This window comes from Poecile atricapillus, chromosome Z, assembly GCF_030490865.1.
Source record: "Poecile atricapillus isolate bPoeAtr1 chromosome Z, bPoeAtr1.hap1, whole genome shotgun sequence".
Lineage (NCBI taxonomy): Eukaryota > Metazoa > Chordata > Aves > Passeriformes > Paridae > Poecile > Poecile atricapillus.
In genome coordinates, this window is record NC_081289.1 from 13,490,358 (window position 1) to 13,514,386 (window position 24,029).

General features: G+C 37.8%; 1 protein-coding gene across 3 annotated transcripts in view; it reads right to left on the reverse strand.

Moving 5' to 3' along the window:
- Window positions 1–6,365: 6,365 nt before the first annotated feature.
- Window positions 6,366–24,029, reverse strand: part of LOC131592951 (nicotinamide phosphoribosyltransferase) — a 30,912-nt gene continuing 13,248 nt past the window's right edge. For 2 of the 3 annotated variants that reach the window (XM_058864927.1, XM_058864929.1), the window contains 10 exons: window positions 23,827–23,930; window positions 20,890–21,018; window positions 20,270–20,428; window positions 19,787–19,923; window positions 17,711–17,936; window positions 16,408–16,527; window positions 13,846–13,863; window positions 11,251–11,391; window positions 10,969–11,103; window positions 6,366–9,273 (listed from right to left, as the gene is read on the reverse strand). In XM_058864927.1, coding sequence (XP_058720910.1) covers window positions 9,160–9,273; window positions 10,969–11,103; window positions 11,251–11,391; window positions 13,846–13,863; window positions 16,408–16,527; window positions 17,711–17,936; window positions 19,787–19,923; window positions 20,270–20,428; window positions 20,890–21,018; window positions 23,827–23,930 — 1,283 coding nt within the window. In that variant the 3' untranslated portion in view covers window positions 6,366–9,159. The remainder of the gene's footprint in view (window positions 9,274–10,968; window positions 11,104–11,250; window positions 11,392–13,845; window positions 13,864–16,407; window positions 16,528–17,710; window positions 17,937–19,786; window positions 19,924–20,269; window positions 20,429–20,889; window positions 21,019–23,826; window positions 23,931–24,029) is intronic. The other variant, XM_058864928.1, reaches the window with a different exon arrangement.

Genomic DNA, 24,029 nt, shown 5'->3' on the forward strand with positions numbered 1-24,029 from the left:
TCACAACACATTCTTTACCTAAAGATGCTATTTTTCATCCTTAGGTATTGCAGTAGAAACCAGGATTTGGCCAGCAGCAGGTCCTGATCAAAGCTAAAAGGAGAAAGAGAACCCAAGTGGAGAAAGAAGACTGTCCTTCACATTTCAATTCAGAGCATTGCTAACTGGTAGTAAAAAGGGAATGAAATTGGGCTGGTGTTTTTTCTTTTGTTATTTTATTTTTCCAGGTCTGTTGAATAAAGAAAACCATCATAATGCAATGTTAATTCCTTCAAGGCATTAGTACAACACTGCATTTGGTTTCAAAGTCTCAAATAATATATAACTGCCAGGTAATTAACTATGTGGATTAAAAACTGGTTCTTCCATTGACCTCAAAATACTGATCATTGCAGGTCACCAATGAGCAAGACCACATTTAGCAGTGATGCCACAGGACTGGGATCTTTTTGCCACAATTTGTTTGCTCATTGGTGACCTAGACTATGACATAAACCTGTCATTGATAAAGTCTGTGGGAGACATGTAAGTTGAGGGGTAGTAAAGAGGGACCAAGGGTATTGTTATGCAAACCTGACTTGCCTGATCACAGTCTGTGACATCCCCTGGCAGGCAGCCAAATACCAACTTACACAATGCCAGAGACAGACATGCAGTGTCTTGGCAAGAAGCAATTCAGAGACAGATTTAGGAGTAACCATAGATGATCATTTCTGCATAAGCTGCCAGTCAGGTGGTGGCTGAAAAGGCTGCTTACACAACCCTTTCATGCATAAAATGAAGTTATCATAGATAAACAGGGCAAGCATAATCCAGGTAACACAGGGTTTATAAAAGATCATAGCCCATAAACAATCACTAAAAGAATGTCCTTAGTATTTATGGATATTTCCTTCAATAGTTAGAATATAAATACATCTATATACATCTGTCTATTCATATATAGACAGATTTACATCTTTGTGTGTAGAAACTGTATGTACGTACATATATGTATGCGATTCCTATACAATCAGTATAAGATAAATAAGATATCAACTGCTAGTGCTCACTTGATGCTCAACAAATATGACAGAGACACCCACACTGGAACTACTGGTTCCAATACATACTTGTTTCAAGTATAGAGATGACCAGGTTTGTACATCTTTTTGGGACATGAGACATGTCTACAGATCTGTGCCTGTGGTTTTAAAACAAATGGCTCTTCACTCAAAAGTATTCTGGAATCTGGTTTAATCCTGAGTCCCTTGTCGAACAGAATTATTTTGGAGTCCAACGATGAGCACTGTGCAAAATAGGTTATCTTTACCTCTAGTCCACAATGCTTGGTGGGCCTGTGTCTGATATTATGCCCAGCTTTCCTGTTCATGCAAGTGCCTGAGAGGCGAAGCCTCCTGTAAGTTGGTCTACTCTTTGGTAATTGTCCCTCTTTAATTCAAACCTGAAGAACAGATTTGTCCCAATGGCTCACTGCCTTTTTTATCCCAAGGTACTGCAGTGCAGAATCTTGTACCATTCACCATCAAGCACTGCAGCGCAAAAGGACAAAGACAGCATGAGAACAGGAATCCATTTCACAAATTCCCTGAGTTGTGTGGAGCTGGATTTTCTAATTTTTCAAAGGAGTTTTGATCTTGTGGACAAGCGCACAGTAAGACCAAGGGAGAAATTATAGCAGAAAAAATGAATTTAAGCTCCTGAGGGAGATTCTGATTGATAAAAGCAAGAGAATGTTACCTTCTTTGAAGTCCTTTGAAGGAGTCAACAGGTGTGTGGATATAACCTACTTTCAGAAAGACATTCAACAAGACTTATAATAAAGTTCTTAAGGAAGCAAAGAAGTTTTGAGACACAAGGAGAGGCCCTTACATATACACAACATTGATCAAAGAAAATAATAGCAAATTACTCAGCTTTCTCAGAGAGTGAAACTCCACTTGGTGATCTGTGCTGGAGCTCCCGCTGCTCAACATGTCAAACAATGTAGAGAAGGATGGGTAAGGAGGTGACAGCTTGCTGGAAGTGCTGAGCTGTGCATGGCAATAAAGGTGGGAGCTGATTGTGAAGAATTGCAAAAGGACTTTATGAAACACTGTGAATGCAAATTATAATAGGAGATGTAGTTTGGCACAAACCAAACGTGCACAGGAGAAAATAATCCTAACCTCGCATAAAGTGACATGTTATGATTCATCTACTACCCCCTAAATAGAAAATCCTGGTGTTATAAAAAATTGCTTAATAAAAGAATGTTAGTACAAAGTGCAGAAGCACTAAAACCAAACAAAAACAAACCCTGGCAATTCAAATGTCAGGCAAGAACAGAGAGTGTGGCACAGAGATTTACACTGTTGTAGGAAAATTACACATGGGAGATTGATGGTAGTGGTACTTCCCAAACTCCACGTGTTCTAAGAGAGTAGACAGAGAAAGTGAAAAGAACCAGAGGCCTTAGCTGACCTGCAGCTCGACTGCCTTGTCTTTGCTGTGATGTTATAACAACCATCCCAGTGGCAGCACTTGTGTCTCATCAATTGACTTGGGAAGGAATCATTATTTACAATCATACCACAGCCCCCAAAGTCACTCCCTCCTCTCATGCTGGTTTACAGGACACCACATATCCAATAACCACACGGGTTCTTGTCTCAAAATGCCTTTGGGCAGGACTCTGTTGTAACAAAGAAACTACTGAAATTCTTCCCAGGCCTTGCCTAATCCACTGTGGGCTGTGAAAGACAGACCAAGGATTAATTATGTGTGCTCTTACAACAAAACAGCCATGGGAACAGTCTGCACAGCTATAACCAGAGCTGGAGCTGAATTAGGCTCAGCAAACCCACTTTTGGTGCTCGGGATGGCAGTGGGACAGGTTATTTCACGTAGTGTTGGACTTTCTCAGCAGACACAAGACCCAGGACTGTGGTCTCCATGAACTCAAGAACTCAATCTTGCTACTCCAGGTGCCAGTGCAGCCCCTCTCTGATGGGATTACCTGTGGGTAGCTCACGTGGAACATGGGTCAGACTGGACTGTCAAGAAACACCTGCAGAAACCAAGCTAAGTGCTTGAGTATGCAGCAGTGCTTCACTAATGACTATTAAGGTTCTAAATGTATGTTTCAGTATGGGACTTTTACATGGAAACAAGCTTTCAGGAGAACATATCCTTAATTTTGCCAGATTCATGTCTATTAACATTTTCATGGTCACAACTTGGACACAAAAGCTAACAAGGGGTCACCTTTCTCTGTTCTTAATGCATGAATCTTTGCTTTTATCTGAAGGTGTAATGATTGCAAAACCTTGTACAGAGGTGAAAACATTCTTTTTATCTTCTGGAGATTTACAGCAGCAATAAAAACAAGTAATGGTCTTCAAGCAGCAGTGCTGGAGGTGAGTCTGCAAAACCCACAGTGTGAGGGAAGAACAGGAGCTTTATGAAGTTTGTCACCGGTATTTGGTTTAACAAGTAGCTACAAGATACAAGGCTTGAAAAATGGATTAAGGTTAAATTGGGGCACATTAACAGACCACTGCTTTGTAATCACAGGGGCCTGGCAACACTTTGTTTTGGTTGAACAGACTCAATGTTTTCACTGCAGATTACGGGATAGACTTGAACCTGCTCAGCTGAGACAGAAATGGCAGGGAGGCAGCCCCACCAGAGGGAGATTAGTTGTCATACTCTGACCTTTCTGTGACTTACAGACATATCTACCCAAAGCCTTTTCACCTAGAGATTATCCTCTTAAATTGCTGGGTATGTCATCCTTCTGACACATCCAACAACGAGCTGCAACTCCTTATGCTTAAAATAGGGTGGCATCTTTTGGAATAGGGAAAACTTCCTTGAAAGGGAAGAGCACACCAGCCTTGTCCTTCACCAGGAAGCTGAGGAAAGCACATCCCAAAGGCTGAGGAAAACAGCTTAATTCTTCTCCTGTTTGCAGGAAAGGGAATTAAGCTTGAGGCTGAAGTTCTTCCCTTTACCTTACAAGAGATAAGGTTCAGAGCCCATGCACTTTGTTTGATACATGTATTACTTTCATTAGTATTTTAGTGACATGAGTACTCAGACATTATAAAACAAGTTTCCTCATCTCCTTTTGCGTAGAAGAGCTCATGTGGAAGCTTTAAATGGCTACATTAATAACCAAAATTAATGACAAAGAAGTAAAAATGTCCAGCCCTCAGAACCTTCCATGTATCCTTTACCCAATTGAATTTCTTAAGTAGTTTCTGAATCCATTTTCAGCAATTACCTGGCTATATGCAGAATGTTTAATTGACATGAGCATTAGATAAACTACCAAGAATCAGATCTGCAGATCTAACAAGTAACCAATGAAGCATAAATACATATATTAAAAAGTGGAGTATGCTTGTGTAAATACATCTAGTGAGTGATTCCGTGAAATATCTTGGATTTCTATATCAATCTATAATTGCTGGGGGAAAAAGGAGTTATATAACCCAAATTTACTGATTTTTTTTTTTCTCAATGGTAAATAGTAAACGTGCCCTTGAACTGAGAAGAGCTGTATAAGAGGGAAATAAGAACCTTGCTAGTGGCATGATGGCTCCTTATCTGTTCTTAAAAGATCTCTGCTCCAGCCAGAAGCAGGAGAGGAGACTGCCATTCTGATGCCAGGAAATCTCACCATAACTTGATAATTCTAGAAATTCTGTTCAAAAAGCAGTCAGGAGTACTCATGCAAAGATTAGTAAGGAAATTATGTGGAACAAAATATATTACTTAAGAACCCTGCTGACTTTACTCATGGATCTTCTGAATTGCTCTGGATTCTATTACACCAGACATGAAGGTACCTTTCAACAAAATATGGTGCCACAGTAAAACAGTTTTTGGAAATACTCTTGCTAAATGCTTTTCATCCCTTTTGATTAATTAAAACCAAATGTCTTTCTGTGAAGGGTGTTTTAAACTCATTCCTAAGATCAGCTGTGCTGCTAGTAAGGCAGGAAAGCCCCCCCAAGGACATAATATCCATGGTTAGCAACTGTGATTTTAGAAAGCATGACTTTGCCAACCATCTTTCATCTCATTATTTCCTTATTTCTCATCACCTGGTTACTTAGAAGGCATGCAGTTCTCCACATAAGGCCCCTATCCAGCAGGTTTAAGAAGATGATCTCTCAGATGTTTACAAACTTGATGGAGATGTGCACCTACAGGACCCTGATGGGGCTCTCAGATAAACCCGAATTTCCAGGCAGAGATGCAATTACCACTGTACAAATGCACCCTCACAGTCCCTGCCTCAAGCAGCTCAGCACAGTTATGATTTCAATTGTTACAGTAGGATTGGAGGACAAGGCTCCTCCTGCGAGTCCCTTGCCTTCTGCACGGGCCAAGGCCTGGAATTTCCCTGCTGATTTCTTGCAGATGACCTGGGAACCACCATCACCACTCACAGCTGGTGAGTGACTGAACTTGCACAAGGGCTTATCAGAGTGAGAACATCTGGAGTGCTGTAGCTGCTGGGTTTTAACCATTCAATCAAGCATGGGAAGGAAGTGGAGGAGCCTGGCACTTGGGCTGTGCTTGCCCTCTGTAAATCATGTAACAGAACCTTTAAATTACAGCATTATTGTGGGCTACAAGAGCCCCTTTCTACAGGACAGCAAGAGCTGAAGGGACCAGCAACAAATGATGATACCTTTACAGGCGTGCCTTATCCACCCTTAGCTGCAACCATTCCTGCTGCAACCTAAAGTCCAGCAGGAGTTAAAGTGTAACTTCTTCTAGTTACAAAATCCTGTCCAAAGGACTCTCTGCTAAAGAGGTGACATTATTTTTCACAGTACTGCAGTGAACTGAAGGATGCAACACTGATGGTTAATTTGCCTTTAAACAAGCATGCTAGTGACTTTAAAATTTAAATAATGGAACTTTATTTGAGAAAGGATTATGTCAAATATAGAGGATAATTTCTTATATCAAATTCAAAACCAAGTGCTTTACTTTTAAGCACAAACAGACAAAATGCTAAAGCACAGATGTACTCACACACACACACACACACACACACACACACACACACACACACAAATATATATAAAAAAAGGCAGGAAACCCCTCCCTAAAACCAAACCAAACCAAATTCCCAAAACCATGCACTCACATCCCCAAAAAAAGAAAAAAGAGCCCAGTTTGCTTTCTCTTCTCTAGAACTGATCTGGTAAATTTATTTAACCCCAAACTGTCTGCAAGGCAGCTGAGCAGCCCTCCTTAAAGGAATGCACTGCCCTGCTCTGGCATGTGTTTGGCAGCAAAGAGCACAGGTTGACATCTGATGCCCAGCGTCAGAACTTTAAGACACAATCAGATGGCTATGATTTTCACTGCCAGAACTAAACTTTATTTCCATGTGTATTACATACTGGTATTTGATGCCAAGTACATTAAAATTACTTTAACAGAGGATTTAAGTGAGGAATACTTATTCTTCACTAAACAAGAAGGAATGTAAAAACCTATAAGAAAAGAACTGTTTAAGCTTTGTTTTGATTTTGACAAACCAAACAGTTAAGTACTCTTCTGTTCTCTCCTCAGATCTTTCAAAGTACCAAAAAGTATATTTTTTTATAATCATGCAGCTGAAGAAAAAAAATAGTCTTACAAAATCCATTTCTTATGCTAAATATGGTTACAAATCAGAGTATTAAACACAAAATTCCCAATTCCTATTTTTAAATACAAATACTGTATTATATTATGAAATGGGGATAATTAAAATATATCAATGACTACAAATCTAGTAATTTAAAGCAAACAAACGTGCTGTTTGCTTTCATGTGGAAGAATTAGGATATTGTATGGTTCAAGCACTGCAGTAATTTCTGTCAACTCCTTGATGCCCAAAATGTCAAACTGCCAAACACAAAGAGACAAGTGTTCAGGTCTGAATAGCACCAGGTGTTTTTCTTTTTTTTTTTCCCCTTTTAAAGTTATTAACATTTAATAAAATGAGTGACATTACAACTTTCTGAAAGTGACATGCACAAATAGAGAATTTGCTCTGAGTTTCCAACTAATAAGCTGAAAAGTTTTAGACAGTACTGAACAATTATAATGTATTTCATGGTACACATGAAAACAGTGCTTCCACAGTATATCCTCAGTTCTCAAGTACAAAAATATCAGTTATGGGTAGTCAATAGTTATCAAAATTTTTATTGGTACAGAATGAAAGCAGCATTTACTTTATTGTTTTTTAAACCATACATAATAAAATTCCCTAGTACACATGTGGAGGAGTGAAATAGGCTCTGTACTATTTACCTGCTACTGATCCTAAGTTCAGATTCAAAACCTTTTCCTGGCCAAAACCAAACAATATAATTAATAGCTAAGTAAAGGCAGTTCCTCAGTGTGAAAGGTCAGCATTTAGAGTTTTACTAAAACACTATTCTTGAAACAATACGTCACTTAAATGTATAATTACATACACTACAAGTGAAAAACAGGTTTGTATTAACAAGAACTATTGAGACTGGGCATAAACATCTTAACCACAAACCCTGGAAATATTATGAATGCTTTGATGTGGCCCTTTTTGGTGAGAGAGTAAGAATGAAGTATGGCTTTTCAATCTTCCTTTAAAAGCACATTTTATAAAATTTTGTAGGTGTAAATTATTTTAGGCTTTAACACTTTCCAGTAACATCATCTACTAATTAGAAGCATTAATTATGTCAGTATATTAAGCAATTGGCTGATAGCTGATCGCCAGCAGAACAGGAACTGTTTGCTTTTGCTGTTGTTTTTTGTTTTTAAGTAAGGGAGGTACTTTTTCTAGTGAGAGCCATCCTACAGTACTATCAAATATTTCAAAGGTTACTACATAGCTTCTCAAATAAAATCCTCAACAGTTTCCAGCAGAAAATGCTCATATCAAGCATATGCAGAGAGCAAATACAATCAAGTGCAGACAGTTCAAAAGTATCTCTCCAACACATTGTTTTACAGTTACCCTTTGCAAAATGAAAGCCCCTCCTCACCTCAAACGGATGGGGCGAGAAGGGGAAACAGGTCTGCCATTCATGTAGGAGTTTGGCTAGCATAGTTTTATTAAAGTTGTTAACAAAAATAGTTAAACATTTTTACAATTTAACATCCAGTCTGACAAAAGGCAAATCAATGAAAAAAATACAAAAAAGTAAAAAAGTGCACTACCCAGTCCAGTATTTTGCTTTAAATTCATGTCACTTACAGTATATGAAAAATAAACCCAGAAGTGTAATTACTTTAAAATACACCGCTTCCATATTTCAGTATTTTACACATATATTCTATAGTGGAAGAGGAGATCTCTTAAAAACCTTACTCTTAAAATATTGAGGTGCATATACCAAGTGGGATAGACTTGGCAAGTTAAGTTGCAGTAGAGAATCCTTTCAAATTTGGCATTTCACTTACATACCTTACTGTGCCAGCAAGGTCTGTAATACCTAAACCTTCTAGTAAGAACAGTAATTTTATTTAATGCAGATTTACTAATACAGACAACTACAAGAAATGGTGAGGTCAGCAACTCTATGGGATCTTAAGGAGATACGAGTCCTGATTTAGTTGTCAAATGGAACAATGTCACAACAAACTTTTAAGGCCATGTTTTATTTGCTGATTAATGGACAAAAGGCAATGGATTCCCCCCCACTAAATATTTTCTTGAAAGTCTGTGCTCATAAAAATCATGAAAAGTTGGAAAGACTTAATTATTGAAACTTTAAATATATTTTACACAATCTTGTTTGTACAAAAATACAAGTTAAATATAAACATAAAGCAATCATGATAATTTTATGTAAATCCATTTTGTGATATTCTGTTATATATAAAAAAGTTTCTTAGCTCTGTCTCATTTGTGAAAAGATCAATACCAGATTGAATCACTACTGGCAAAGGGCCCTAAAAAGCACACTTTAGCATTAAATATGTTTTACAATGTAAGTACCATTTCCTGATTTCATCTTCTAAAGACTGGCAAAAGATAGGGCAGTATGTCCATAAACCAACAAATAATTTGGCTACAATGTCATAAAACACAAACACACAAATCTGTACAATAAACCAGTAGCTATGCAGAACGAACTAGTTACACACACATACACAGACATGGAATGGAACTTAGTGAGACACCGTTTGTAATTCACTGTTCTTCAGCCTGGCATTTTGTCTTACTTCATCAAATGAATATGACTTCGTTACCTTTCCATTCTTAAATACAGTGTGAAGCAGGTCCTGCAAGAAACATCACTGTTTTAGCAAGAGTGATTTGGCAAACATGGGTCACACAAACTCGAAATTGTGGATACACAAATCCAGCCAGGTAAGGCTGGAACTTCAGACTGTCAAGATGCTAAATCTTTACAGCTTCTTCTGATACCTTTCTCTAAAGGGCTTGGGTCATCCTGTGCGCAGACAGCACCATTGTGCTGACTAGTCCCTTGAGTACGGTACCTACACCTGGCCAAGGTCAAATACATGCTAAATAAACATTGCTAGAGCAGTTTGTAAGAAAGGTGATGTGCAACCAGTCAAATACAATTCAATTATACAGGTTTAAATTAGGTATTTTTTTCTCTAGGGGGAAAAAAAAAAATCCCAAACCAAAAAAACAACTTTCTTCACTGTGCCCTTTACTCATATATTTTGTAGAACAGTTATCAGGAAGGGCTTGCACACAGCACACTGGAAAGGCAATAAGCAGAGCTGGCAACAAAAGTCAGCACAGCAGTAACACTGAGCAGTCCCTGCATTTGGTGACCTACTGCAAGGACCTGTGGCTTTAGAGAAATGGGCCACAGAAAGGTACATTTCCCTGTCGTTTCCAGGAAGCCCCAGAACTGGTACTACACCAGTGACCCTCTCTAATTTCCTGGGACCAAAAAAAATTTAATGAATAATTTCACCTGACAAAAATGAAGGGACAATATATTGCCAAATTTCAGAGCCAAAGTCTTGTAGTTTGTGTTGAAGAGATTTCTCACCATTAGGTCCTTCCCTCTTTAGATGGATATGAATTTTCATTGTTAACATGAATAGGTGCATAGAAAAAAGTTTCATATTTATATATGATCTTTGTGTCCAGAGCAGAATATCTTCAGTGTGTGTAACAGAGGCTTTTCCATCTTGAAATTTCTCAGAGATTTAAGTTTTATGCTTACTGTTACATAAAATAGTGTGCCCAGTAGTATCCTCTGCCTAGCAGTGCAAAAACAGCTTCTGTATACCAGGAAACTTTCAACCTCTAAAAGCAGAAGTGGAATTTGACAACTTATTTTCAGTCCTCTTAACTTGGGAAGAGACTCAACATGCAGTTTAATGATTCATTGTTGGATGCTGAAACACATGACATATCAAATTGAAAGCCTGAGACTGGCATAAAACTTGTGCTTATTTCACAGAAATAGCATTCCATTTTGCAATTGTAAAGAATTCACAGGGAAATTGAATTCCTGGTATTAATTTACATCTTTAAAAATTGTGGAACTGCTCTATGTACAGAGCATTAACTCCTGAAGGAACTATTTAAAAAAATATCTCCGTGGGGAAGTGGAAACACATTTTAATTACAGCTGTCCCTGTTCCACCTCCAGCTAGGGTCACTACTCAAATTGTGCAATACAGGCCAAACAAAACTACCTGGCCAGCATATATTCTGCAACACTGAGACTTTAGCTTTGGGGAAAAACAGTAATGTTCTTGTGTTTCTGAAGACAAACAAAAAAGATCTGTAATTGTAAAGTCTGAACATTCTGTCATTCTAACATTCTGCTGTTACTGAATTTAGTACTGAGGTAATTTTTGAGTTAGTAAGATGGGAGTCGAACAAAATGACAGATCAGAAATAAATTCTGAAATTAATTTATAGCCTTACTCTTCTCAGTCTATTTTTCCAAGTAGAATGATGGAACAGATTTTGAAAATTCATACCTGTCCATACTCTTCAAGATCTCCTTTGCCTTCTTCAAGTGTCACATACTCTCCAGCAGGTGTCCTGTGCAATGACAGCCGTCCTTTCTTTGACCTTTTGTTGGGATCAGCTACAGGGTCTTTGAAGACATTTACCTAAAATGAAGAAGATTTTTTTTTAGGAGAAAAGGGCTTTGTGGGACCTATTGCAGATGGTGGTAATGTAACAGGACACGTCAAACAGGTTTTAAAGTGGGGAGACCTCTACATAAAGCAGAGCAGTACAATTGTACAGACACATACCCCAAGGCCGTTGGTCACCACGTAACTACATTTGAAGGAACAGTTTAAGAGGTCTCTGGTTAGTTTCTGCAACAAAGCACCACCAGATCCAAAGGCAATATTCTCAATACTCCATTTATTCTTCTTCATTCCCTCCACAATCTAATAAGAAAAAGAAAATTATGATGGAGCATACTTTTAGGCCATGCCATTTTCCCATAAAAATATTACACTACTTAAACAAGATGCTTTTACAGACAATTAAGCCAACTAACATTCAGTTTCCAGGAGATGTTAGTAATAATTTGGTCAATACTTGGCACACTGTTTGCATTTTTATTTACAGTTCCAGCATGGAACTGGAAAGCCTTTGCTGTAACACAACTATCGTGCCAGCACATATACTTCCCAAACTAGGGTGGCACAGTAATGCAATGCCCAGAGAAACAGAGCTCTAAAGAAAATAAAAGACTTCATGGGAGTATTTCAGAGCCTTCCAAATTCTCAGAATTATGGAAAGACCTGGAAGCAGAGCCTGTATCCTGAAACAATGCAGTCATCCTGCTCAACTCCAGAAAGTTATTACCCTCTCTGACCAATGACTTAAACAGAGCAATTCTCTTGACATTGTCTAGAGTAAGATCAGCAAGTTAAAAGGTGGGAAATGAAAATACATAAAATTGCTCAGATAAAATTCTCCAGCAGGTACAGATCAATGTGAACTGTGCTGCTAGCAACAGTCAAGGTAAAATTTACTCTATCATTTCCCTCCACCCTCATTCTACCCAGACAAATGTGACATCCTCTAGCCTGGAGTACTGGCTGCTCATTTAGTCATGCTCATAAAGGGCCAAGATTTGTTTCCCTGACCTGTTACTCTTATGACAGCCTGAAATGACAGCTATAGTCTCAGAACAGGAGTTCAAACTGTCTCCTCCCTAATATTTTATTATGAAAAGCAGGTGAGAAAACCAGAGTGTATGAGACAGCAAAATACCATTCATCAAGAAAAACAGGATGGCAAGAAGCAGAATAGAAGAACATAATCTATGGGGAACAGTGCAGAGTTTCAAAAGTCAGACTGACTATTGCAAAATAGTCAGGAATCTGGTAATATTTTGGGCTATCTTAGCATCCTGCATCAAGAAGAAGTGCCAGAGTAACACTGAACAGGACTGTTTCAGGAGTTACTGATGTCAAGCTGCTTTTGTAAGGGACAGCTAAGGCTCATAAGAGGGGAGAAAAAATGAAAAACACAATTCCAATTTCAGACCGTGACAAACTGGAAGTGTAAACAAAAGAGCATACTAGGTTTTGTTTATCCACTTAGTGACATGCAAGCTGTCTTCACAGACACTCTCAGTCTGAATGCCTGACAGAGGCCAGTCAACAGGACACATGGACAGCAGAGTCATAACCTTCTGAGGACATGCTTGGAATGCCTTCCCACTACATTTCTGTCAGAGATTTCCCCAGGAAATTTTATCAGCGATTTTCCATCATTCCAATGGTACCAACTTGCTCTGCCTCACTCAGCAAGTCAAGCAAAATGAATGAAGTAACTAAAGCTGACAAAGGAAGGGTAAGAAATTTTATTTTGTATACCTTCTACTTGAGAACAATGCCCAGTGGTGCCATAAGAAATGAGATTTAACTGGGCTTGGATATGGACTCTACTTCTCTGTGCTGTCTTTTAAAGAGGTAAATACAGGTAAACTCCACCTGGCCTCTGGTTCAGACCCTGAGCAAGCCTGAAGCTATGTGAACTGCTGGGCAAGCCTGAGCCAGTGTGCTCTGCTCACCTCACTGTGCAGTTGCAAAGGCCAGGTCTGACACTGAACTCACTTGAGATACAACTACCCAGTACAAACATCCTACACCAAGGCACGTGATGCTGAGGCTTCATGTTCATTGATACCTTGGTTAACAGGTTAACAGATGTTAGTGCAAGTACAGCATAGCTGGGCCATGGCTGCTTAACCCTCTTGCCTGGGTGAGAAGAAACATGAATCCCCTTTGAGCTCAGCTCATTTACAGATGGTTTGTTCATCTCCTGCTACAGGCACAACTCCTCACTTACTGTGGATGAAGAACTGGCTTCTAGCTTTCCACTCTCCCATGGGATCTCCTTACTTAGACTGATCTTTGTCTGGTGAGGAGGGGAAGGGAAATCCAGACTAAGCTGAAAGACAGCTCTGACCCACTGTACCAGTGACCCACTGCAAAGGCCCAGATACAATTACTTCCTTAGGTATGGAGGAGAGATGGTAAACAGCAGTAGTAATAGGGAAGAAAAGGAGGAGATCTGAAAGAACTGAAGCCTCCCCCAAAAAGAAAACAATACAGAAGAAATTTTTGTTTCACACTTTCAAACCTATACAGGGAGAACAATTCAGGTATCAAGGTTTTGACCAGCTTCCTCTGACCATTATGAGCATGATTAACACATGAACTGTGACTCCAGATTAGAGGATTTATTTTGTATAAAAATTTAAAGACATCTGGAAATTGAATGTTCAAAGAAAATCCTTTGAAAGTGTAGTATATTGTGGAGTTAGCAGATTGGAATGATTTTTAAAAGTGAAAATGCAAAGAAAGTCAAAAAAGTTTCCTTACCTGTTCTACCAGCATCCCCTATTAAAACAAAGAATTTTAAAATCCAGTTTATACTCTGAGTTGTTTTCTACATTGTTGTTTCAGCTACTTTGGGCAGCTAAATGAGACTATTGGCCATTACCAATTCTAGATTTTCCTACTGTACCCATTACCTTTCATCTGACCTGTAACAATAAATCATGCCTAGAATTGAAAGCTGATATGGAATACTTGGAACAAAAATCTTGCACGGGGCTACAAGAGGGGGAAGAAAGACGTCCACAGTGATACATTCGTATTTGTTCATGTAAACTCCTTTTGGAAAAGAATGAATTATACTTAGGTGTTGGTTTGGTTTTGGTGGGTTGTTTTATTTTGGGTTTTGGTTGTTGTTTCAGGGGTTTTTAATGTTATGCTACTATCCAATCTTCTAACAGTCAGCATGGTAAAACCTGTGGTTTGCTGACATAAAATAATGAAGGGATTCATAATATTTAAATAAAACTAAAGTAAGGCTACAAAATCATGGTCATTTTGCTCCAAAATAATTTGCTACTGTCAAATGAGAAATGTCACCTTCCTTCCTGCCCATTTTTCCCAGCTCAAAACAACATTTTCTTCTGTCTAGTGCTGGCAAGTATTAGCCCCTTTTTAGGGTACAACTTAATTCACTAAAGTACAAAACTGACCCCTTTTGGCTGAGTTAGTTTGCTGCTACATGTGTGATCTAAACTATTTTAACTACTAGTGGCTCAATGACCAAAGCTGACATGAGGCACAGCAAGGTTAGAGTCAGGAAGAAATGAGAAGGTGCCACTGGGCAGCAGTGATCTGTCTCCTCTGTATTTCTTGGGGAACTTCCGATCTCTACTATTATACATTACAGAAGACATCTCATAATCAATTACAGCTTCATAAGGAAAATACTAAACAGGCAGATCACCTGAACAAAGAATTGCTCATTCTGCCTCTCATCCTCTCCCATTAGCTGCTGCAATTGTTTTACTGCTGGTTAGAATTTTTCACTCTAGTGCAAATATTTTTAAATATTTGCTTTAATATTTTAATTAGAATTGATGCTATAAGACATCCTTGCATTTTGTCTAGTGTAACTTAAAAGAAGCAACCAGAGTTCCTTACAAGGAAGAATGGTCCAGTTTCTGTCCTCTCACAACTCATGAAAATCTCATACATAACACACTTGCCTAACACAGGCATCAATGCTGTTAGACCATTGTTCAGAACAAGCAGAAATGTTTTTCTTCTGCGTGAGTTTTGTTTTCTTTAACAGTGTCTTCCCCTGCTATCTAATCATAAAACTTTCTTTCCAGCTATTAACCTCTCATGCTTGTGTTCTGTTAAGCATTTTAGCATAGTTGTATATTCTCAAAAAGCCACATGGAATAAAAAAGTAAAATAGAATTTACTTTAAAAGCTATTGGAGGTGGAGGGGGGAAACTGCAGAGCATGACTGCACTAGAGTTAGTCTATCAGGTTACAGGTTCAGTTTTAACTGCTCTCTGGTGATCTGAGTGACAAATCTGAGTTCTGTCATTGAGGTTCACATTATGTGCCCATGTTAGACATGCAGATAGCTTCAGACCAGCTAAAACCCAAAACGGATACCTCCCTTGCTCATAATTTTGAGAAGCAGCAGAAGTCAGCTTTGTTGAGAAGAACCTAACGATGTGTCACTCTAGAAAGCTAAGGCAAGTGGCATCAAATTCAAGTAAAATCAATCTCTATTAAACTTATTTCTGGTTTTGAACTCTAATACAGCTGAAGATGAAAGACTCAGGACAAACCAAAGTCGAGTCCTGCTCCTCTTACATGCCCTTCATCATCTGTAGTTACTGCAGTCTATGCCTTTATAACCATATTGCATTACCTAGTATCTACCTCTAGTCAATAGTGGTGAATTTATGACTTATTTCAAGCATGCAGAATCTACTAAATAATCTATTTATCTACTAAATAATCAATTTATGTCTTTGTAAAATTGCAATTTTGACTCAGACTATAGCCTAATCTTTTACACATATTTTCTGGCTTTCCAACTAATCCTTATTCCACTAGTTGCTCAGTCAAGGAACTTGCTTTCCTTACCTTTTAAGGTTTTAAAAAGTCTCCCTTCAAAACTACACCTTCAATATGTGAGGACAAGCAGTCTTCAGATGGTACATAACTAATGAGCCAAACCAGTTAATTACTACTATTGCTGCAGCACAGTGATCATGCAGCGTGCCTTAGACATCAATGAAAGGACCAAATACGGCCAGACTTTGATCTCAATTAGACTTGACAAGCATGATGAAAGCAAACAAAAGGAGAGACAGCGGAAAGAGAAGGGTTACAACAGGGGGATTAGAAAATGCTTTTTAGGATTTTTTATGCATCTTAATAATTTCCTGTGGAGTTTTAATGAATTTGTTTTATGCATTATGATATCACTGCCAGTGTCTGGAATGAAGGGCAGAGGTGGGGTCAGCAGTCTCTGCTGCAACATCTGACTAGTTGTAACAGAGTCCAGATTAAATATCAACCTTGCCAGTGTCACCCTGACACATGAACAGGATCTCCTACCTCTTGCAATGTGTTGATATCCACACCATCCCCTTGAATAACTCTGAGATACGGTGGCAACAACTTATAGCCTTTTGAATTCTCTGTAATGGGAAACTTCTTCCCCAAGATCTCCAAGACCTATTAAAAAGGGAGAGAAGACAGTTCAAAATGAAAATAAAAATCTGCCAATTCAATAAAGAAACAAATTTCCACATGCTTTTTCTAAAAGTCATGCTTTTTCTAAAAATTGAAATAAATCCATAAATATACCCACATAATCATGCTCTAAATCTATCCACACCAAAAAAACCCCATGCCAGCCATTGTGGTGGAAGCCCTTAAAGCAGTCAGAGACAATATGGTCTTTAAGAACTTGCACCAGAGAGCTAATCAGAACCATGCTTCCATCCTTTCTCCCTTTGCTTGTGGTGACTTTTTGTTACTAAACGTGTCAACTGAAGATCCTGCTCTTCTTTTGATCTCCTTTAAGATGGTGGATGAGGCTTTCAGTTTTTTATGATTTTGTAAGCCACAAATATTCAAAATTAAACACTTCAGCTAGAAGTTTCTCTTATCAGATCTGATAAAGGTCATTCAGAGTTCCTATTTGTGATATGCCACTTATCCCAAAGGGGGAAAAAATGCTGTTAAAGCTGTATAGATCTAATTTGATAGAGTACCAATGTAACTAACGTTGCCCCACCTTCTTACTTTGACAGTGCTGATTGTTACTCAAATTCAAAGGGATCAACAGCTTTTATTATGAAACTGTAACAATCACTGAGCTTTCTAAAGAGCAATGAGACAAGAAGCATTTTTCAAAGTGGAGTCAGTGCCACTGACTTAAATGCACATCTTATAAAAGAGAGTAGAGGGCTATGCATGTATTTGTAGCACAAAATAGTGAATTACATCAATATGGGATGCCAAGATACCTAAACTTAGTAGTAAGAATTGTTATTGGCCTGACATTTACTAGCACTCAAGCTGTTTCCCACTGCATTTGCTAAGTGACAAAAGTTTCTTTATGAAAGCATTCCAACGTCATTACATCAGCAAAACTGGTAACTTGTAAAAGCTTCAAGAACCGTATGCAAGAATGGGACTGATGAAAAATATGAAATTATTTGGACTGCAAAAGGGTTTCCGTATCTATACTGAGGTGAAGTAAACATTTACATTTTTCACAGGTCCAAGTTAGCCAGTATCAAATATATAAATGTGTACCAAGTTAGAGCATTATATTTTTGCTAGCCAGTCATTACAAAACCAACAATTGCCCTCCCAATCTTGTATACAAATGGCTTCAAGAAAGGATTACCTTTAGAACAGTGTCAAGAGGATTCCCAGAATCTGGTCTAATTATAAGTGGTGCCTCTGGACTTCGGGCTTCAATTATATGCCTTAGGTCATCACCCCATATTTTTTCACAAGCATTGTAAATGTCATAGCTGTCACTAACCACAGATACAGGCACTGAAGAAAACTGTGTTACTATGTGTTCAAAAGCATCTTTTTCATGATCTTTCCCCCAAGCGGTTATGGTACTGCAAAGGCAATTGAAAAATTCATATTAGAATTGCATTTACATCTCATTCTGTATTTCCTACCAGCAACAGTTCAAGACAACAAAAAGCAGTATGATTACACAACAGCAAAAACTATGTGCTTATCAGCTCTGTGTTGCATGGATTATAAATACACTATATACTAAATAGACTTAATTCATACAGTTAGGGAACTACAGATGCAAGAACAGAACATCTGCTCTGACAATTTCATGCTACAAAATGGAAAGCTGAGAACGAAGCACCTCACCATGTTAGAAAAAATCTAAAGAAGAAAACAGAATTTATTTTCTTTTTTAATAGTGATATAAAACAAATATATACTCATACAAACATTCTTCCAGAGGAATCTCAGAACATTACCCTTGGTGCAAGGCCACAGGCGAGCACATAAACCAGAGTTGCTGGGAGCAGTAATAAGTTACTGAATGCAGTTGATCTGCAGTGGCTGCTCAGACCAGCTGACATAAGTGACTTTAGTAACTTGTGTCAAAGACCTAAAAATACTCTCATGCAAAGCATAAGAGTCAGTGGACATGGAATTTTTACCTTTAAAATTCCAGCATTATCTGCTGTGTAGACAAGTCCCAGATCGTGGTAGCAGGGAGACAGACTTTATTTCAAAGAGGTTGGTACAATCTCAGAAGAGCCCTGCTGACACACCAGGGGCAAGAACCATGCTCACAACACCACCTTGTATTGGAGGTTGTGGAACAGTACAACAATTCTGTAAAAATTTGGTCTCTGGTATGAGACCCTTTTTGTGCATTAACTTGGAAAGGGTGACTGCAGTCTGTATTTGGTGGTGCAGACTTTAGTCAGAGCAGTTTAAGCTCCCTGCTCTAATGCCACCACTTTAATGTGCTGTGCAAAAGACACCTGATCTTGACTCTACGTGTTTTCTTTTGCTTTCATTTAAAAAAAAATATAGTAGTTTTGGTCATCAGAAGTTTCAGACAAAAACTGTCACAGCTATTGGTCAAGCAGGAGTTCTAGGACAGCACTACAGCAATGGTACAGAAAGTTCTATGAAGCAGTGCTCCTTTAAAGATGACCCCTACTCTACAAGGGCTACTCATGTAAGCCTTTCCATTGCCAAGTCTTGCAATCCTAAGTGAATACTAACTAACTATTTAGAATCTAAATATTTAAAATCTAACTATATAAATACTAAATATTTAACTGGGTTTTGTGCTCAATATGAAACAACCAACCTTTTATATTCTCATTTCATTGTGTAGACATGCAACTGAGATTCAAGGATTTGCATTCACTCCCAACCTTGTACAGAACAAGGATTTGAAAAACAGTAAGAGCTCTCTCTCTCAAATGTCTGAGACCAGTTTCCTGACTCTTAAAAACTCATTCACCTTTCTTAGTGATATAGCAAGAATTTACAATTATTAGTTATACTGATGGGAAGCTTGAGAGTAACTGCCTCTTCTGGAGGGACAACATGAACTGTGAGAGTCCAGAACTGCAACTTACAGAGTTTGTCAATTTATGATTTTATATTAAAAAAAAAAAAAAAAAATTGAAGTTCATAATGTGAATCCTCACTATCTATAGACTATAAGCCTTCAAGCTTATCCTAAAAAGACACTGATAAGGTTATAGTTAAAAACATTTAAAACACATTTATAGTTAAGAACAACCATGCTACTTATGTGCCCCTAGAACATATAGAGGCATCAGTACAGAATTGCAGCTTCAACAGCTGGATCAGTCATGGCCAATACTGTAGGGTAGATTTTTGGATACAAATATGGGTAAGAAAAGAATTACATTTTGCTAAGCTGCTTTTAGAAAGGCTTAGACTAGTATCTTACCTGTGTTCAGCAGCTGGAACAGAATATCCTGGAACTGGATCTTTTGTACCATAGTACTTTTTAATTAATGCAATTCCTGCTACAGTGTCTGTTCCTTTGAAGTTCACCAAATGAGCTGAAGCTCCTATTCCTGCAGTCTGAAGAAGATGCAACTTTCAGTTTCCATATACAAACACAGAAACCTATGTCCAGTTACCACCTAGCAATAGTTTGTAACAGCAAGACTGACTCAATTCCCACTTTACCAATATTCTCTTTATTCACTTACACTGGGAAGACAGAGAAAACTTCTCCCAGTCTAGTGCTCACAGTTCAGACATTGTACCCACCTCCATCCCGGACCTCCCCCTCCACAATTAGTCCAAACACAGCACTCTGTGCATTCACAATTTCAGAGCAGAACAGGCTCACAGAAGGCAACACAGCCCTGCTACAACTCCTCATAGTTAGGAGCAATCAGACTTGTTAGACATGCAGTTTTACCTCTTGTGAAGAAACTCCTCTGTAGCCAAAATCGTGTAGTTTATATTCCAGTCCTTCCAAGCTGCCAGAAGTCTCCAGCAAATATTTGGCCAAAATCTTTTTCTGCTCTCTAGAGTTTGTAGCCACTGTGATTGGGTACCATGACTGCACAAGAATAGTCTGCAAGAAAATCCATCACAATATTAGGTGCGTATTTGTTTAGAGCTTGACAATGCCCACTTGGCATTTAATCAGGCACAAAAAGGTCTATTTATTTTCATTCCCTGTTCAGAAAGTACTGATGCCTCCAACAGTTTGCTTTAGGGCTTAACTAATTAGCTTTTATAAGGTAGGCAAGGTATTGACCTTCTCAGGAGGTATCACCAGCAAACTAGTGATACACACAGTTCTCCCCATCCTTCTTTTTAATGGATAAAAGTACTGCTGTGAATTTCCTGTGCAATTATTATGATCTCTTGCCAGGTAGAGGAAAAAGGTTTGTGTAAGACAATTCCAGAAAAGAATTAAAGCAGAAAATGAAAGTTGCCAGAGATTTCCCTTAAAACTATAAAGGATTCAACCTTTAATTTAAGTGCATTAATACTTACTTTAAAAAAACATGTTAAATTTCCAAAACTTACCTCAATCCAATTTGTGAGCCAGTAGCATTCTGGATCTGTGTTTTCTACTGTGAAAAGAACATTTCCTCTGGGAATCACAGAGCCCTCAGGAACAGCCTTTATTTCTATGGGAAGATGGCCATCGTATTTCTGTGTAAGAAACACTAATATTGTTAGACAACAGGAAAGATTAGGACCTACAGCCCTTTTATTTAACTGCAATGGATAAAAGACTATGAGTAAATAAAAGCTTTTCTCTTCTTAATTTCTTTCAACTCTAAAAATAAACTCACCAGTCCAAATAAATGAAAAAATCCGTATTTATCAAAATAGGACAAAAATCCCATAACTTAAAAACCAGTCTCTTTATCAAAACAAATGATGGTTATTAGTTACATTCACTGGGCAAATTGAGCCAGGAAAGCTTAAGCGTTCTATAAAAATACATAAGTTCTACCCATAGAAGAAGAAATATTTACTACTCATTTTCTTCAATGCTTTCACATGCAGTAAGCTAAAAAAAGTTTAGCTACTATCCAGATCTTTAAAAAATCCACTAATTTTGCTTAGTAAAGATGTGTACTTTGTTCAGTTATTACAGCAGGATTCATTTAATAACTATTTTAGAGAATATTTTCATCTCAATTACTCTCTAAACATGAAGTCTCATATTGGAATGTCACTCTCTTGTCAGTCCTTTATCCCCAAAGGACTAAAGATTGTGTGAAATATGCCTTTTGAAAAAGAGTAACCTGCAAAAAGCAACTCTACAAGAGTAATTATAACTGTCTGAAGGAGCTCTGCAAGCTGTACTGGCAATACTGAAAATGTTTTGGATGGTAATATATTTTGACAGAAAGTTTCCTATGAGATATCCTGTTAAAGGCAACAAAAATAACATCAATTCAGAAAAATTACAGATTCATAAGTAGCATCAAAACATATTCTCCAGTGCACAACAGACATCAGAAATATCATCTACCTTACAGTTTAAAAGTTTATTCAATAATGTAATGACCTGAAGCAAATCGTGTTTATACAGCACACAGGGTCTCCAGATTTGGAGATATATGGATTAACTAAAAACAACAAAGCCCTCAAAAAAGCTCAAAATAATTTATTAATGATTCAATAAAGGCAAAAGTATAGTTAAGTGAAAACACACAAACAGATTTCAAAATTGCTGTAGGTGTTGATTTTGTCCATGGAAAAAAGTAGTAAGATCATGCCATGGCTCTGTATTATATCCCTTCACAAAAACTTTGTTTAAACTTGACTTCTACAGTTCAGGGCCTACATCTCTATCATTCATCATCTATTCCTGCCAGCTTCCAGCCTTTACACTAGCCCATTGCTCTCCAGGAAATCCATTCCTTTCTTTCAACCCTTCACCCTATCAGTATTTATCCATTCATTTACTCTCAGTACAAACTGATACATTACATTTCAAATTCATCCTGGCACTTCACTCACACAGCCACTGCACCCTCCACTTCACCTACCACACCTGAGACATGTGAACATACACTGGAATTCAGTGAGCAGAAGCAGGGACTCTGTGCACAAAGGGCACACAAAGACTCAAAGACGACATACAATTCCAGTTTGAGAGCCACCAGCATATGAGATCAAAATGATGAGTATATCAGATGAAAATCATGTTTGGGTTTTGTGTATTTATATATGTGTGTGTGTATGTATGTATGTATATATATATATATATACACACATACACACACACAATTAGGATAAGAAAACCTGACAAAGGAATGAATGTACCCAGAGGGTATGCAGGAATGCTTATCTTGACTAGACCAAAAGTTGAATGTACTTAATCAAACCACATTACAACTCAGTGAGGACAGACATACAACATCAAAAATTTATTAATTCTGTTTATCCAAAGAGGGATCAAGCTTACTTCAACACAGATGAAAGCAGCTCACAATGTATAATGTAGTTTAAACACAAATATGGATTGAATTCACATTTGCAGTTACTTGAACTGGATGCAAGTCCTCCGCAAACCTCTCCATAACTCTCTCTTAGAAAACTGTGGGCTTGTTTACCTTGATGCCATTTGCAACATTTAGCTGAAATTCACTCTTCTCTTGCACACCTATGGTCCACCCCAGTGGCAGGATGGCATCCAGATATACTAATAAACAGATGCCACCATAAAAGTACATACAATTAGGGTATCCAGGGAAATATAAATGTAAAGGACTAAAAAAAGGGCTTTCAAACGCCAAAAATACTCACTCACCAGAACCCACAACGAAACTTAGCATTTAATTAATATGCAGAGATTAGTACAGCTCTGATGAATGTCATTAGTCTGAATCTGCTGCTTTTACAGAGAAGAGATGTTTGCAATTACTTGAAGTCTAATACTTCTTTAAACAAAAGGGGGAAAAGGATAATTGTGAAAAGATTTAACTTGAAAGGTTTTGTATGTCAGAAGTGCTCAAGCCTTGTATTTTATAATAAAGCTCAACATTCGTATCTCTGAAAAATTTACAAAAAAACTGAACAAAATGTGTATTTTCTGGAACTATTTATACACCCAAGAAGTTATAATGCTTTCTGCATTAGAGTAAAAATTTTAATGATTAAAGAAATATAAATGATGCAGGCAACCAACCACTGAGTGCTGTATCACACATGGAGACCTGCCAACAAGCCTCCACTCACAGGAGCTGGCTGAAGGCAGCCATAAATCCTTATTACCTGCAAAGCCGCATTTTGCATCTGAAAGGATGAAAATTACTTTTCTAAGGAATTACAATTATATGATTATTCTTTGACAGCTGCTACTCCCTGTACACTAAACATGAAAAGCTAAATTTATCCAGTCTTTACTATCAAGATTAAAAGGAGAAGATGTCATATTTTTTCTACAGTTGATTCAGAAATCCTTCACAATGATCTCCCAACTATTTTCACTTTTTTTTTTACCTCTAGAATATAGTTCCATCCTTTTTCATTGAAGACATCATCTTGAAAATGCTCCCTATATACTTCTTTGGCTTCCTTGATTTTCTCTTTGGTCACCACTTTACCTGGAGTTTCAGAAAGAGATTAAAGCTTAGAAACTTGCAATATTCATCAACTGATAAAATAAGTAACAAAAAGGTTCAGGCACAACAAAGTTAACTTTG